The sequence below is a fragment of the Chiloscyllium punctatum genome, chromosome 42, assembly GCF_047496795.1.
Source record: "Chiloscyllium punctatum isolate Juve2018m chromosome 42, sChiPun1.3, whole genome shotgun sequence".
NCBI classification, from domain to species: Eukaryota; Metazoa; Chordata; class Chondrichthyes; order Orectolobiformes; family Hemiscylliidae; genus Chiloscyllium; species Chiloscyllium punctatum.
Window position 1 is genome coordinate 36,462,617 of NC_092780.1, and position 17,467 is coordinate 36,480,083.

General features: G+C 40.6%; 1 protein-coding gene across 14 annotated transcripts in view; it reads right to left on the reverse strand.

The window, feature by feature from the left end:
• The window catches only part of LOC140465897 (supervillin-like), a 242,531-nt gene that overhangs the window by 153,423 nt on the left and 71,641 nt on the right, over positions 1–17,467 (reverse strand). For 11 of the 14 annotated variants that reach the window (XM_072561805.1, XM_072561814.1, XM_072561812.1 and 8 more), the window contains exon 2: positions 1,199–1,849. The exons of 1 other annotated variant lie outside the window; for it this stretch is intronic. In XM_072561805.1, the coding sequence (XP_072417906.1) occupies positions 1,199–1,710 (512 nt within the window). In that variant the 5' untranslated portion in view covers positions 1,711–1,849. The remainder of the gene's footprint in view (positions 1–1,198; positions 1,850–17,467) is intronic. 2 more of the 14 variants (XM_072561816.1, XM_072561806.1) reach the window with 2 other exon arrangements.

Sequence of the window (17,467 nt, forward strand, 5' to 3'; positions counted from 1 at the left end):
GATTTCTATTCCTTTGATTGATGTCTATATTGTATAAGTCTTGCTGAATGTAACAGGCGTTTAGTTAACCATATGATAGAAAGCTTTATTTTTGTCTTTGGGCACATTGTCACATAAATTACAAGTGTTAACAGAAAGTTCTGTTTGAGATACAGGGAAAGACAGCATGAGAGGCAGGAGAATGAGAGCTTAAAGTAGAAACAGAACAAGACAAAGAGGAGAATGCAAAGGAAAAAAACAGTAGAAGGAAAAGGACATAGAGTCAAAGAGAAAAAATGAAAGGAAAGAGAGCACAAAACGAAATGAGGGACAGGGTCAAAGGCTAAAGAGAAAGAAAGAAGTACAAGAGAAGCAGAGGCAGGAAAGTCAGGGAGAGACAGAGACAGACAGTGTTAAACTAAAAGAAGAATAGAAAGAAGAAAGGAGAAGCAGAGGCAGAGATATGGAGGGGAAGGCAGAAAGAGAAAAAAATAGATTCAGAGAAGAACTGGGAGGCAGAAAGAATAAGAGAAATAAAGACTGACAGAGATTAAGAGAGGGAGAGAGAAGGAGAAACAGTGAGAGCAAAGAGATAAACAGAACAAAAGTCACTCATCTCATTTACTAGAGTAGCCTGGGACATTTGAATTTTATCAAAAATTCCCAATGACATATGTTATTGTTTTTGAAGCATTCTTTGGGATGTGAACATCAATGGAAATTTACTTCCCTGATGTAATTATCCAGTTGAGATGGAAATGATCTGTTTGAACAATTGGACTCCAAGTAGCAACGGCACTTCATCAATGCTGTGAGGAATATTGTTGAAGGATTTTAACCCAAAAACAACGAAGGATTCAAGGCAAGGTGGTCTGTTGACTTGATGATGATGACAATATTCCTATCCCACTGTGACAGGAGGACTATGCAATCTAGGCAATCCTTTACAACCTCCCGTTCTCCTCAGTGTTGCTTAACTGTCTCAGGATAACATGCTGAACAAGCCACCAGTCTACTAATATCCAGTTCAGTATTCAACTCATGGAGCTAACAGTATACTGAATTAGAATGGCGTATTCTTTTTCAGGTATGGAGTAAGAAGGAACTACAAAGACCACATGATAACATTCTCCAAGAACTTTAATCTGCTCTGAGACACATGATTCCTTTGCATCAGCTTCAAAAACTACACGTGTTAATTAAAAGCACAAATACTAACCTTGCCCGCGGAGGTAGTCCAGTGATTTGGGTCTCAAGGATAGAGGATCGCTGTGGGAGAGGCAAAGATTTCTCCAAACCATCCATCACCTTTTCTTTCCTGCTGACATCTATCCTGTGAAAGTGAGAATCACCAAGCTTATACCCTGATTTCCATCCCTCGTTCCTAGTGTTTAAACTTTGGACATAGAAAGAACTCTTCTTTTCCATGGTGTTCTCTTTGGTTTTATGTAAAACAATTTCTTTTGGCAGTTCCTTTACTCCCCACAGTTTGAAAGGCACATGCAGAGTCGACTTGCTTACAAGGCTCTCCAAGGCTTCAGATCTTTTTGGAAGTGAATATCGATTTTCCAAAGGTTCATTTTCCTTTTCCTTTCTCAAGCTTTTGGAATTGACGCTAGTTTTTTCTCCGAGGTTGTTAATAGTTTCAGCTAACTCGCGGTGTCGCTCAGCCTTGTACCTGGCAATGCGTTCTGCCCTGGTCTCTGTCAGCACATTCTCTTCTGGTTCCATAATATTTGTGCCATTTGTTGGGAAGGGCAGAGAGGTTTGGTAGGAAGTGATGTTCTAGTGGGCTCTGAGAGCTATGTCAGTCAGCTGCCTCACTGGTATATGGGAGATGGACACTCTGAAGACCCCTCTCCTCTCACTGCTAATGAGAAACAGATAGAAAATTTTAATAATCAGCTCAGAGTAAGGAAGAAAAAGTAATCTTGGGAGATAAAGGCTAATGATGATAAAGGTAAACAGAGGGAAAATAAAAGCAAGAGTACAGTCACATGCAGGATTTTATCTTCCCCAAAGTACAGAGCACATTTGCTCACTCTGACTCATCTGCTTATTGCATGGACATTGTTTTTTTAATCATGGAGTTTCCATGTTTTGTTATTTTATTTCTCTGTATCCAAGTTAAAAGAATGCCATTCTGGAGAATAGAATTGTGATCCCTGTCGGTCTAATATTGTCAATAAGCACTGTTTGCAGTTCCAATACTGGACTAATCAAACAGAACACATTTGTTTGTCTGGCACAGTGCTTACCATACTGACGGATATGCCAACACTGCCAGTGTAATATTTAGGGGCAATAATCGTTTGGGTCAGCTGCAAGGGACAATTTAAAATGTGGTGTAAAACACCTTGTATTGAGTTTGCTGAACCTGGTGCATCTTCTGATACATGCATGATATTCATTGGTCCTGATTGTGAACAAGAAGTCTCCAGCAGGGTAAAAAACTGAAATGTCTATGGTAATCATTTTTTGCTTTCATCAGCATTTTGAAATATAGAACATTGGACATTACAGCACAGTCCAGGCCCTTCAGCCCTCGATGTTGGGCCGACCTGTGAAACCAATCTGAAGCCTTTCTGACCTATATTATTCCATTCTCATCCATATGTTTATCCACTGACCATTTCAATGCCCTTAAAGTCACCGAATCTACTACTGTTGCAGGCAGTACTTTCCACGCCCCTACTAGAGTAAAGAAACTACCTCTGATATCTGTCCCATATCTATCACCCCTCAATTTAAAGCCATGTCTCCTTGTGCTGGCCATCACCATCCAAGGAAAAAGGCTGTCACTGTCCAACCTATCTAACCCTCTGATAATCTTATATGTTCTTGAGGTTTGCTTAGTTAACTCCATGTTTTCAAGATCTGATGACTTGGACTTAAATTGGCAGGTATACAAAAGGAGTAATTCACTGAGGTGACTGAAGAGACCAAAAGGTCACTATCTTCCCAACCTGTACAGTGTAAAATGAATGGTCAATGATTGGGGTACAATGAGAGAGGAAGCATGAGCCAGTAGCAAATGAGAGTGACACTAGTCTTTGTACATGTTAATTTTCTCACAATCCCATGTGTCCTAATGTTTATGGGAAGATAGGGTGAGGCTAAAATCTGTCAAAGACTTCAGCAAGATGCAAGAGGTGGTGCTAATCTCCACATTACCACCTTATTAGCGTCTCATAGCTCAAACCTCCACCAGTGACCACCAAATGAATGGTCTGATTGGTATAGGGTGGAGGAACACCACTAGCAAAAGGACTATTGGGAGCTGTCCCCAGAATTTGGGAGGAGCATGGATCAGGATGGATAAGGTGTGCCATCAGGTTTGCAGAGACAGAGAGTGAGCAAAGGTCCAACTAAGTGATGAGTGAGTGGTCAGCAGTCAGGAGGGGAGAGTAGACTGGGGACATGAAGACGTCAGCTCTTGAGAATGAGGAAGCTTCTCATTGGGCTTGAGTATGGCCAAAGACTTCCTTGAGGAAGTGGGCAGCAGTATCCTGCTCCTCCTGGTCTACAGAGAGTGCTAATACCAGCCACCTACTAGAGCCATAAGACCACAGAAATAGGAACAGGCGTAGACCATTCGGCCTCTCAAGCTCTACTCTTCCATTGGATCATGGCTGATCTGATACTTCTTAAGCCCACTTTCCTACCCATTTTCCATAAATCGTAACTCCCTGACTGAGTAATAATCTATCTCAGCCTTAGATATACACAAGGACTCTGCCCCCATAGCTCTCTGTGGCAAGGAGCTCTGTGAGAGAAGAATATCCTCCTCATTTCAGTCTTAAATTGCCTCTGCTTTATTGTGAGACTATGAACTCTGGTCCTACACTCTCCCATGAGGGGAAACATCCTCTCAGTATTTACCTTGACAAGTCCTTTAAGAATCCTATCCTAGAATAGCCCCTACCTCCTTTTCATTCTCAGTGATCCGTGTGGACCTTTCAGCAACAATAAGTTTAACATTGGAGGCCCAATGTACAGTTAATGAAGCATCCCACCTCTCCACAGTGGAAATTCAGATATCTCAATATTTGCGGGTGTAAAAATGGTATGAATGCATTTCAATTTTAATTGTACCCTACTCCCCCAGTAATCTTCTCCCTGCCAAAATGGGGGAGAGAGTATTGGGACCACTGTCAATGGTCTCTGATTCTCACTGCAGTTTGCTTTGTATTAGTTTAACTTGCACCTTTATTTTATGTATTATATATCTTTAATTTAGCCTGTTCAAAGATAGTATTACACACCTCTGGAGTAGTTGCAACTTGAACCTGGGACTCTTGGCTCAGAGCTAAGGACACTCCCACGGCACCACAAGAGCCCTCAAAAACTGGCCCTTTTCAGAATCCATGATCTTTGTGGCAGCTACTCAGTAAGCCAGGAATGAAAATATTATCCTAGTACTCACTATGGCTGTAAGAGTCACCTTCTGTGCCAACCTCCTGATTCTGATGGAATTGCTGGAGATGGCTGAGAACTTGAGAAGGCTGTGTGGGACTAGGTACACGTACAGCACAGTTTATAGGGTTCCAGATATTTAGAGATAAGGCTAACAGGAACAAGTAATTGTTCACTTGTGAACAAACTGGAATTTCTGGCCATATCTGTTGAGTTGAATTTGCAGATTATTACGTCTAGATGTCTGTCTGTTGGAGAAAACTAATGCCTTTGAATTCCATAGCATATGGCAAGTCCCGTACCTCAGACTCTAAGACTCCAAATTTCAAAGATTAAAAGAACACTTTGTTTTGTTTCAGATGCTTGTTGTTACTGTCAGCAGGACAGACCAACGTCCAAAAATAACCCTGAAATAACTCCGTAGATGTTGGTATCCCGTCACCAAGTCACCCTTTATTTACGTGTGCATAGTCCTTGACATTGGTCTAGCTTCATCAGAGCCAGCTCTCACAGTGAGCAGAACCTCTGACCCTCCTGTTTGTTTTTTTTTTCTTTTTTTCCTTGCATGTACACACACACACAGAGTCACAGTCACACACTGATCCAATTTCTCCAGAAGGGGGGAAAACACCCGAGTGGGCAGTGACAAGCAGTGGCCCTTCACATCAAAGGGCCAACTCCTGTTTATTTTTTTTCTTTTTCTCCAAGGACACCCGGGCTCTGACATCCCTGTTCTTTTTTTGTCCTGTTTATTTTCTTTTTTAAAAAATTTTAAACCACCACACTACCGCCAAACTGCAGTAGTGCTTATTTTTTCCCCAACACCCATGGTGTGTGTGTGTGCGTAGATGTGAGACACAGTGAAAGACACAAAGTGCATGAATCTTTATTCAATTTACCCTCCTGTTTATATGTGTCAGTGCGGCCTCCTTGATTGGACCAGATTAACAGCCACAATCAGAGAACTCATATTCTATGAGATCCATCTGGCTGACCTTGTTACAATCACTACAAAGCTCACTTGAGTTTGGGTTTGAAGTGAATCCAGCTGAATGAATGATAGACACTCCGCTATGACTAGATCTTAATAGGGTAAGGACTTCTTATTGTAAGCATATTTATTATTTAAAGATGGAGTCAGTTATACTAGTTGGCTGAATTGCTGTTTTGCAATGCAGAGTGATGCCAATGGCATGGGTTCAATTTCTGCATTCTATGAAGGACTCTTGTCTCCCTTGTTTAAGGTTAGCTGGTGCTGAATTAAATCACCAATGGTTGTCTCTCTCTATTGACAGAACAGGACTCTGATGACTTCACCGTTTTTATTTAAAGAACTGTCTCAGTTTATATTGAACAAAATATATGTCCAGTAATCACTGTGCAATATTAGAGTACTACAGTGAGTAACAAGGATAAGAGGAATTCAGCTGTGATCCAGAGAGAAATTTGTAGAGGGCTGGCCTCTTGGAGGTTAAGTAGTAGTGAACGTAATAGATTGGGTAAACCCAGATTATTACTTCAAATTAAGGCAGCAAGGAAGGATCAGAGGGCACAAATCAGTGAAAGATAATAATGAAAGATAAATTTGAAACAGATCTGATCAGGAAGAAGCTTTTAACTCAGTCTTTGAAAACAGGAGTCACAAGGCTATGCACAAGCTGATTTTCTGATCTGAATTCGGGTGCTGGGGGTCGTTGTAAGATTGCTTTGCACTCCAATGAAGAGCAGGTCATTCAGGACATCCAGCAAATGACAAACTTTCCAAGTGTGTGCAGTTCAGCTATTAGATGGTTAATGCATTCCTAATTTTTAAGCTCTCTTCCAGTTGACATTATTTTGTTAGATGTACCAAAGTTAGATACTCTATAACCAAACAGGTTAAGTCAGAAAAATGGACTTAGAGCCATAGATCATAGAAAACAGGTGCTTTGGCCCAACTTGCCCATGCCGACCAGATATCCTAAATTAATCTAGTCTCATTTGCCAGTGCGTGGCCCATAACTCTTTAAAACCTTCCTATTCATGTACCCATCCAGATGCCTTTTCAATGTTGTAATTGCACCGGCCTCCTCTGGCAGCTCATTCCACACATGCACCACCCTCTGCATGAAAACGTTGCCCCTTAGGTTCTTTTTAAATCTTCCCCCTCTCACCTTAAATCTATGCCCTCTAGTTTTGCACTCCCCGTCTCTATGAAAAAGACATTTGCTGTTCACCCTATCCATCCTCATGATTTTATAAATCTCTGTAAGGTCACCTCTCAGCCTCCGACACTCCAGGGAAAATAACCCTAACCTATTCAGCCTCTCCCTATAGCTCAAACTCTCCAACCCTGGTAACACTCTTTCAAGTTTCACAACATTTTTCCTATAGCAGGAAGACCAGAATTGAACATGTTATTCCAAAAGTGACCTAACCAATATCTTGTTCAGCTGCAATATAACATTCCAATTACTATACTCAATGAATTGACCAATAAAGACAGGCATACCAAACATCTGTCTACCTGTGACTCCACTTTCAAGGAACTATGAACCTTGGAAGAATTTGTTAAATCTAATAAAAGATCCCCACACTTTTTCCTTAGTTTAGTGAACTAGACCTTTTCCAACTCTTCAAATTTTAGAAGGGAATGGGACACCGAGGTAGAATTCCCTAATGATTATCTGGGGGTGCATAGAGCAGAGGAAGGTTTAGTTTTCTGGAGATTGAAGCCTCTTGCTGCCAACGTTTCAGTTATATTGATAGCAATACCCAACAATGAAGTCACACTTCTTTTCATACATGCAGATAATTTGCATGATTAAACACATCATGGAATAGCTCATTTGCTTTACATTAAGGGGAGTGCACAATTTCCAGTGTTCCTTATTTTTGAGTTTGTTTGAGTAAAATTATCTAAGCACATTTCAAATGTTATTTTGGTCCTTCGAAAACTTCAAAATTTCACCTTTACCAATTACATTCAGGTTGTGCAGTACAAACAGTTCCATCAGTGAGAACTGAAGATATTAAGTAGCTCTGTTGTTGGTTTTGTTGTCAAACTCATCTTCCACTTTTCTTCATTGCCTGTGTTGTCATCTTTTCACTGTCAGTTTGATCTCTGCTGTTGACACGTAATATTCACAAAAACGGAAGAAGTCACAGCAACAATAGACCCTACAGTCCATTGAACCTGCTTCACTACTTAATATGCTCCTGGCTGACCTATCAACTCCAATTTCCAGTCTGCTCCCCATTTCCCTTGACTCGCTGAGGGACCTTAGAATCAGAGAATCCTTTTATTGTGGAAGCAGGCCATTGGGCCCATCGAGTCCAGACTGACTCTCTGAAGAGCATCCCACCTAGACCTGCCCCCTACCCTATATAGATCCCATGGCTTTCCCTGGACACTATGGACAATATAGTGTGGTCAATTCATCTGACCTGCACATCTTAAGACAGTGGAAGGAAACCGGTGCACCTGGAGGAAACCCATGCAGACACGGGGAGAATATGCAAACTCCACACAGACAGTTGCCCGAGGGTGGAATCACCCTGATGCTCTGAGGCAGCAGTGCTAACCACTGAGCCACCATACTGCCCCGTGCCAACTAAACATCGACATATCTCAGCCTTAAACATATTCAATGACAAAGTATCCATAACCCTCTAAATCCAAAGGTTCACAACCCTATAAGTAAAGAATCCAATGTGCCGTCAATGAAAACATGCTCCAAAAGAGACAGGACATGTCTTCTCCCAAGCATCTCCAGAACCAAAAAGGCTAGCGACAGGATCACAGAAGAAGGCAACCCCCTAACTGAGAAGGAACAAGACCAATCCAAGTGACATTGTCCATTATTCCCATCCAGTTTCATCATCCCTGCTGAGCACAAGTACATCTCTTCCAAAGATTATGATTCATACAGACTGCAGCGTTTATTGAATACATCGTGCAAACAATGAGCACAAAACAGGTTTAAGTTAATGAATCTGTTTTGTGCTCTCAGCTCAGGAGGTACGCATTTTTAACTCTTGGAAGGGCCTATGGGACTGGGCCTACATAACCAAAAACAGAAACCTCAACACAGCTGAATCAATTGAAGGAAAAATATATTTGCATTCATGCAGTGCCTTTTATAACAACCAGATGTCCCAAATACTTACAGCTAATGAACTACCTTTTACAGTGTTGTCACTTTTGTAACATGGGGAGCCAATTTTCACAAAGCAAAACCCCGAAGCAGAGAAAATAACGCGTTTATTTGTTTTGATGATGTTGATCAAGTGATAAATGTTGGCCAGACCAGATAATTCCACTATTCTTCTTCAAAATAGTGCCATGGGATCTTTTATATCCATGTGAGAAGGCAGACAGGCTCCCGGTTAACTTGTCACCAGAAAGTTGGTCACACTGACAGTGCTGCTCTCCCTCAGTATTGGGCAGAGCTTCCAGCATAGATTTTGTGCTCAAGCCTTGGCAAGGACTTGAACCAATACACTTTAAACTCAGAAGTAAACAAGCCTACCAACTGCGCCATAGCTAACACAAAGAATGTACAGATTACAGAAGTGCAGAAGGAGGAGCATTTGGAGACAAAATGGAGATCTTGCCAGCAAGCAAGGGCAGAAATCAAAGTTACATTACTACAGATTATTGATAGAAAGGACAAGTCCTCAAATAAAAGAACTAGAACACAATTCAGATTCTGTATTGAGGACAATTTGATTTTGTAGCATTTGGGATTTAAGGTTGCATGGCTAAAGGAAATCTTGCTGTTCAACTTGGCAGGCCCAAGCTGCAGCAAAGCCATGTCATACTGTTCCTAGACAAGTTGAAGAATGGTTACACTTCCCTGTTGTGGGTAGGGGATGGAGCGTGTTAACAAACCTAATGAGCTGGAACAGGTCACTCTGCTTCACGGCAAAGTTGGCTTTGAATAATTGAAAAGAAAAGTGAAGACAGTTGCAAAGGCCAAATCTGAAGGGGTAAGTAAATTCCTTTCATTTCACTCCTGAGGTTGGGATAAGAGATTTCTGAATTTTTAAACAGATGTGTTTTTCTCCCAGTCACAGCAATATGTCAATCTTGGCCATTGGCCACAGTGGGAACAAATCATTTTTAATAAAGAGTTTCGTTGTCGGAATTCCCTGCCAACACTTGATGTAGTTTCATGCCTCCTCTTTTAATAATAAGTTTTAGCTTCAAGTCTTCATACCCTGTTGGGTAGAAATCTTGTCCCCAGAGATATCTACAAGTCTCATTGCGAGCTACATAATCCTAGCAATGAATTTTATTGTCTACGTAATTACTCTTTGATTGGTTTTCCAATGTGTGGTAAACAGTTTTAACTATTGTAAATTCCTGCTGAGTATGGCATTAGTAGACATTTTAACGAGCCCCAACTCAATTTTACTGTTTTCTCTCAAACCAAATTCCAAAGGATTTATGTGCATCAATGAGATTTAAAGACTGATAGTCCATATTTTATGTGATGGTGACACAGTCTGGGTTCCAGATTCAGATTAACTAACATGAGTTTGTGTTTCTAAACACAACAAAAGGAAAGTCTACACATAAAAACCCAGAATCGAAATACCTCTGCACAGAAGAGTGAATGACGGAGGAAAACTGGCAGCAAAGAGAATGCAAAGAGGAAGTAAATACCTCATGAGCAGCCTTAGCTAATTGATTCACCTCTTGTCAATTAAACAGTAAATCTGTACCTCACAACATCTTACTGGAGTACAACATCAGACTGAAAACCCATTGAAATATTTAAAAGTAAGATAAAATAATTATATAATCTCATAATACAAGAGAATATAAATCGGGATCAATTCCTTTTCATTGCTGTTGTCACCAGAGCCTTATCAGACTATAGGGGCTGCTCTCTCATTAGAGAGAAGCAACTGGTGGTGATTTAACCTGAGGGCTACCAGATCTCAGGGGAGGGAAGAGGTTGAGAAGGAGAGTGCTTCATAGTAATCTCAAATCAGTGATGGGAATTGAGCCCATGTTGTCAGCAATACACTGCTCTGTAAACCAACAATCCAGCCAATTGAGCTAAACCAATTCCTTTTTATTATCATATTCAGAGACTCATGTGCAAAAATTAAAATAGCTCTACCTTCATGTAGCAATCTCTTTGGTTCTTTTCCATTCTGTGCATGCCTTCCATACTCTCTGTCTGTACTCCTCCAGTGCACTTTCCTCACAAAGTCACGTTATCTCTTAGGCTATCTCAAACTGCCTTTGTCACTATCACTGATATTGTACACACACTTTACGTACGGATAAGTGAGAAGAATGCATAACATGTAACAAATGCATGTTTTAACATATACCCCTTCCATACAAGGCACACATTTGATTTATATTTCAATAAAAATCTGCTATAGAAAATAAGCAAAGTGTGCTGTTTAAGAAAAAAAAGGTCTTATATCCAAGAGATCTTTGGCAGTGCTGTAACATACTAATACAGTTAAAATTAGTTTACGAAACTATGATAGATATTCTCAATCTCGCCTAGTCTGAAGACACATTAATGGGCTATACTTCCTTAGGAATGGGTTTAACTTCTCATTCCATTCAACCATTCAATAGAATGTATGTCCATCACAGTCTGGGTAGTGTATGCTATTCTTTTGTGTGAGGTATCATGCGATGAGCCATCATATGACACTTTGATCTAGAATCATAGATTAACAATAATGACCACTAACCTTGGCCCTGAGTTTTATGTTGCCACCATTTCTGAGGTCTGCTAATTTAGTGCAAGCCAGAGTTTCATTTGAGGGACCTTCTTGCCCTTTGTGATTCAGTCCCATAAAGGAGCATCTTAGCTGATGAGGAACTTGATTATTACAGCAATTTTACTGATGTTGAGATCCTTTGATCAATTCGCTCCACAATCCAAATTGAACAGATTCATCTCTGAATTCCATACAAAGGCTGCACATCAAAACTATTTCGACCCTTAAACCTTTTGCCGTCTCCATCCTTTTCACAGACGAATCTTCACTAAATGCAACCAACATTACAGGAACAGCAATCATAGTTAGCAGCTTTATTTCTCATCACATATTTTTATAGCAATGGTGGTTAGATTTTATAACTTATAAAAAGGAAAGACTTTCCAAAGAAACGTCATTTTAGTTTCTTGCTAAATTAACCACAGCTAATTCATCGTGCTATAAAGTACTAATTTTAGACAGCCCAATATAATTAATGTCGCGTATAAGGGTGTGATTCATGCAATGAATTTTGCAATGGATTTCATGATAGAAAAATCAGCTGTGAATAATGAACAAATCAGTTGAAATCTTTGTGCTCTGTGAGTAACGATCTGAGGTAGCGAAAAGATTTGGTAGTTGGAAATTATGAAGCTTACATAGAAAGATACAACATTTAAGGAATCCATTCAGCCCACTGTGCCTGTACTATTTCCAGAAGGTTAATTAAAAATTGGCTCAGTTGTTGATTGCTTAAAATATGAAATCCAGTTTTGTACATCCTTTTCAACACTTTACTGGACCACCAATCAAATCATATTGAATGATTAACAGGAAATAGCCATCAGCAACGAAATGTTCCTTACCAAAGCAGCAACACTTTGAACTAAAAGCATATTTTGGTAGCTCGTAACTTTCCTATCCCCAGCAGTCCTCACTTCTACTCCTGGAGATTTGAAAACTCTGAGCCATAGTGAGGAAGTTTTTTTAAAATATATTCACACTTGGGATGTAGACATTGCTGTCTAGTTCCAATATTTAATGCCCATTTATAATTGCTCTTGAGAGATGGTAGTAGGAAAGAATTCTAGGATTTTGATCTCATGACAATGAAGGAATAGCAAAATTGTTCCAAATCAGGATGGTGTGTGGCTTGAAGGGAAACTTATAGGTGGTGGTGTTCCTAAGGATCTTGTTCCTCGAGACGGTATTAGTCCTGAGGTTGGAAGGTGTTGTCTAAGGAGTCATGGTGAGCTGTTACAGTGCATCATGCAGGTTATACAGTGCTCCCATTGTGCATTGGTAGTGGAAGGAGTGAATATTGAAGACTGGGGTTTAATCAACTGGGCTACTTTGTCCTGGGTGTATCAAACTGTTGGAGCTACACTCAACTGGGCAAGTGGCGATACTATATCACATTCCTGACTTGTAGTTGGTGCACAGGAGGTAAATCACTGGCACAAAATTCCTAGTCTCTGATCTGCTCTTGTGGTAACAATAGTTATATGGTTGGTCCAGTTCAGTTTCTGGTCCTTGGTGACAACCAGGATGATTGTAGTGGATTATTCAGCATTGGTAATGCCATTGAATTCTAATGGGTAATGAGTGGGTTCTCTGTTGTGTATGACAGAGAGTTAAGGCAGAAACAAGGAGGAATTTCTTCTCCCAGAAGGTAGCGTATCTGTGGAATTCATTACTGCAGAGAGATGTAGAGGCTGGAGTATTATGATTCTTGAAAGCTGAGTTAGATTTTTAATCAGTAAGGAATTAATGAATATTGAGCAAAAGGCGAAAAAGTGGGTTGGGGATCTGATTGAACAGTAGAGTGAACTCAATGGGCTGAATAGCCTACTTCTGCTCCTATATCTTCTGATTTTATGATCTTGTTGGAGGTGGTCATTGCCTGTCACTTGTATGGTGCAATTTATAAAATAGCATCAATACAATCAGCCCATCATCATGATGCAAATGACAATAGGTCTGACATGCTGTCCTTTGGACGCGACATTAACCTTAGTTTCCATCTATCGAAAGCAGATGATAAAATATCTCATGGCAATATTTTGAAATAACCAGTGGAGCACTGGCCAATGTTTATCTCTTAACCAATATCACTGAAGTAGATTATCTGCTCATAATTTTGCCACGTTGGGAATCTTACTGTCTGCAAACAGTTTGTTCTGTTTTCTACATGACCACTGTGACTAAACTTTAAAGCACTTGCATTGACTGTAAATCATTTTGCGACAAACTGTGGTCATAAACGATTTGAATGCACGTTCCTTCTCTCTTCCTTTACTTTATATCTTTGGGACTACAGAGATCTCAAAAGTAAACAGCTCGTTCCCCATTAGTTACACCACAATCCTCCAGGGTTTGAGTAGATATTAACAATGAAGTCCATCCAACCAACACTCTACCATACTGAGTTCACATAATTCAGAATGCTGTCACATTCTTAAGGCACACACTCATTGATCACAATCTGACAGACATGGTCTACACTGTTTACTAAAGATGGAAAAGGTGTTGAACAAATTCAGTCTGATTTGGTAAACAGTTAGGACATAGATCATAAAACAGTACAGCACAGAAACGGGCCCTTCAGCCCACGATGTTGTGCTGAACATGACACCAATTTAAAAGAATACTTCTGTCTGCCCTTGGTCCATATTCCTCTATTCATAAGACCATAAGGTATAGGAGCAGAAATTAGGCCACTAAGCCTATCAAGTCTGCATGGCATTCAATTATGGCTGATTTGTTTCTCTACCCCGTTCTTCTGCTTTTTCCCTGAAAGCCTTAATCCCCTTGACAATCAAGAATTTGTCTATCTCTGTCTTAAATATACTCCATAGCACTTCTGGGGCAATGAATTCCACAGATTCACCACCAACTGGCTGAAGAAGCTTCCCTTACCTCTGTTCTAAAGCGTTTTCCCTATACTCTAAGGCTGTGCCCTTGGGTCCTAGTCTCTCCTGCCAGTAGAGACATCTTCCTAATGTCCACTCTGTTCCAGGCCATTCAGTACTTTGTTACTTTCAATTATATCCCACCTCATCTGTCTAAACTCCATCGTGTATAGATCAAGAGTCCTCAAATGTTTCTCATATGTTAAGCCTTTCATTCCTGGGATCATTCTTGTGAACCTCCTCTGGACCCACTCCAGGGCCAATTCATCTTTCCTGAGGTATGGGCCCAAATTTGCTCACAATACTCAAAATATGGTCTGACCTGAGCTTCATAAAGCCTCAGCTGTACATTTCTGCTTTTATATTCTAGTCCTCTTGAAATAAATGCCAACATTATATTTGCATTCCTAATTACTGACTCAACCCACAAGTTTACCTTAAGAGAATCCTGGACTAGAACTCCCAAGTCCCTTTGCACTTCAGATTTCTGAATTTTCTCCCCATTTAAAAAACAGTCTATGTCTCTATTCTTTCTATCAAAGTGCATGATCTCACACTTTCCCACACTGTATTCCATCTATCACTTCTTTGCTCACTCACCTAACCTTTCCAAATCCTCCTGCAGCCTCCCTGCCTCCTCAGTACTACCTGTTCCTCCACCTATCTTTGTATTATCTGCAAACTTAGCCAGAATTCCCTCAGTTCCTTCATCCAGATCATTAATATATAATGCAAAGTTTCTTGTGTTTGTCTAAAAGCCCTTTAAACGGCCCTATCGTATCTGCATCTACCACTACCCCGGTAGCCATATCCCGGACTCCTACCACGCCCTGTATAAAAAACATGCCCCTCACATTTCCTTTGAACATCTTCCTCTCTGCTTAACTGCATGCCCCTGAGTATTAGACAATTCAGCTCGGGAAGAAGATTCTGACTGTCAACCCTATCTCACACAGGTAGTTCTGGGATGACACATGTTTTGGCAGCACGATTTGTCTTTCACATCACTGAAGAATTAGGGAATGGTGTTTTAGAGAATATTTATCTCCGGTGGTAATAGTGCAATGCCAGCAGGGATTGGTTTGCATGCTTTGTTCTGTGTATACACCAATGCGCACATTGAAATCTCCACGCCGTTTTGTGCCTACGCCAATGTCTGTACCATTCTGCATGTGCATCGATGTCCATGCATGCGTAATGTGCCATTCATTAGTCTTCATGCCATTCTGCACATGTGCGATTTCAGCTGTACATCTCTATGACTCTATAACAGAGCAGCTTTCTGTGAGAGGTATTATACAGAGAGCAGCTTTTTTACGTTTTCTAAACGTGCTGTGTTAAATTTATTTTTGTTTCATTAATAACTATGATTTCAATCTTCATTCAGGCTGTGCTACACCTTGTATTAGACTTTTGGGTAATTTTTGAGCCATCGTGAGTGATATTTTGTGATAGTCTGTCTCGAACCCCACTTTTCCCTTAGGTCCCATTATTTATATTAAGCCATTTTCTATTAAGCGAGGTTTCGTTGGAACACAACTAGTGTTATAGAACTACATGTAATTTTATCTAGTCTCCTCTCAGTCTCTGCCACTCCAGAGAAAACAACCCAAGTTCTTCTAACCTCTCCTTATAACTCATACCCTTTAATCCAGGCGGTATCATGGTAAACCTTTTCTGCATTGTTTGCAAAGCCTCCACATCCTTCCTGTAATGTAGTAACCAGAATTGAACCAGATGAGATGAATGAATTCTAGTTGAGACATCCCAAACTGCTAAGGAGGATGGGGAGGGATGAACTGACCTCCTTTCTTTACTCACTCACCCCTTGCTGGTTGCAACAAGATTAATTTAGAAAAGATACCTTTGTGGTTTGGGGATGCCTTGCTCTCAGACTTAAAATGAAATTAAGTTTTAAAAAGGGCCAAGTTAACTAGGCTTTCTTGAGTTAACAAAAAGCGTGAATTTATTAATTGCTAAAGATGAGAAGAATTAGTAACGCAACGTTGATTAGAAATAAGAAGTGAGTCCAAAAAGAGAAAGGTGAAAAAAAATCAGTTTCTGAATTGTTTGCAAAGAGTGCATAGTTGTGGCCATTGCAACAGAGGTTATTGGGAATGTAAACATTGATAGTTAAGCAGTCGGTTTCATAATCCTTAGTTTTGCAGACTGGTTGAGATTCTGCAGCTCCGATTTCTTTTAATCATGATTGAATTCCAGTATTCAGCCTGAGAGAGATCATCTATTGCCCACATTTCTTTTGTCTGACTGCTAGCTAGCTGACTTTTAGCACTCGGAGTGACAGAGTTTTTGCCTGCAACACAGGGTTGAGTAGGGGATAGTTCTTCTAGATAGTTCTTCTTCTTCACAGAACACTAATGCTCAAACCCAGGCTGATTCATATTTAGATTTTCAATCCCACTAGCACATTCTAGTAGATTTGAAACTGATGTTTTATTTACTTTATTTCTTCAAAGGGAAAAATATAAAATCTGCCCGCAGTTTGGGGCATTATTCACAGGGGCTGGCTTCTTATCGAGTTGGGCGGGGGTGATCATCCCCTTATTATCTTTACAGTTACAACAGTTACACAAGTTACAGTTTCATCTGTTTTGCCTTGCCTCTTGCCCCATTTTGAAGGGTCATTGTTCAAAGTCCCTTCACAAGTGTAACATTCTCTTAACAGCCACTTAACCTTGATCCAGCCCACTTTTGAAAAAAAAACTTTGGAAATATAATTTTAAAATGTCCATATTACCTCAGAGGTATCACCCATTGTATTGACAATTTACAATGTTCTTGGTATATGACCTTCTCTGAATCATAGAATCCCTATAGTGTGGGGTCAGGCCTTTGGCCCAACAAGTCCATACCCACCCTCTGAAGAGTAATCTACCCAAACTCATTTCCCCTATTACACTACCTTTACTCCTAACTAATGCATCTCACCTACACATCCCTGAACACTATGGGCAATTTAGCGTAGCCAATTTACCTAACCTACACATCCTTTGGATTGTGGGAGGAAATCAAAGTGGGCGGCATGGTGGCACAGTGGTTAGCACTGCTGCCTCACAGCGCCAGAGACCTGGGTTCAATTCCCACCTCAGAAGACTCCCTGTGTGGAGTTTGCACATTCTCCCCGTGTCTGCGTGGGTTTCCTCCGGGTGCTCCGGTTTCCTCCCACAGTCCAAAGATGTGCAGGTTAGGTGAATTGGCCATGCTAAATTACCTGTAGTGTTAGGGGTAGGGGAATGGGTCTGGGTGAGTTGCGCTTTGGCAGGTCGGTGTGGACTTGTTGGGCCTGTTTCCACACTGTAAATAATTTAATCTAATCACGTGGAGAAAACCCACCCAGACACAGGGAGAATGTGCAAACTCCACATAGACAGTTGCCCAAGGGTGGAATTGAACCTGAGTCCCTGGCGCAGCAATGAGAACCA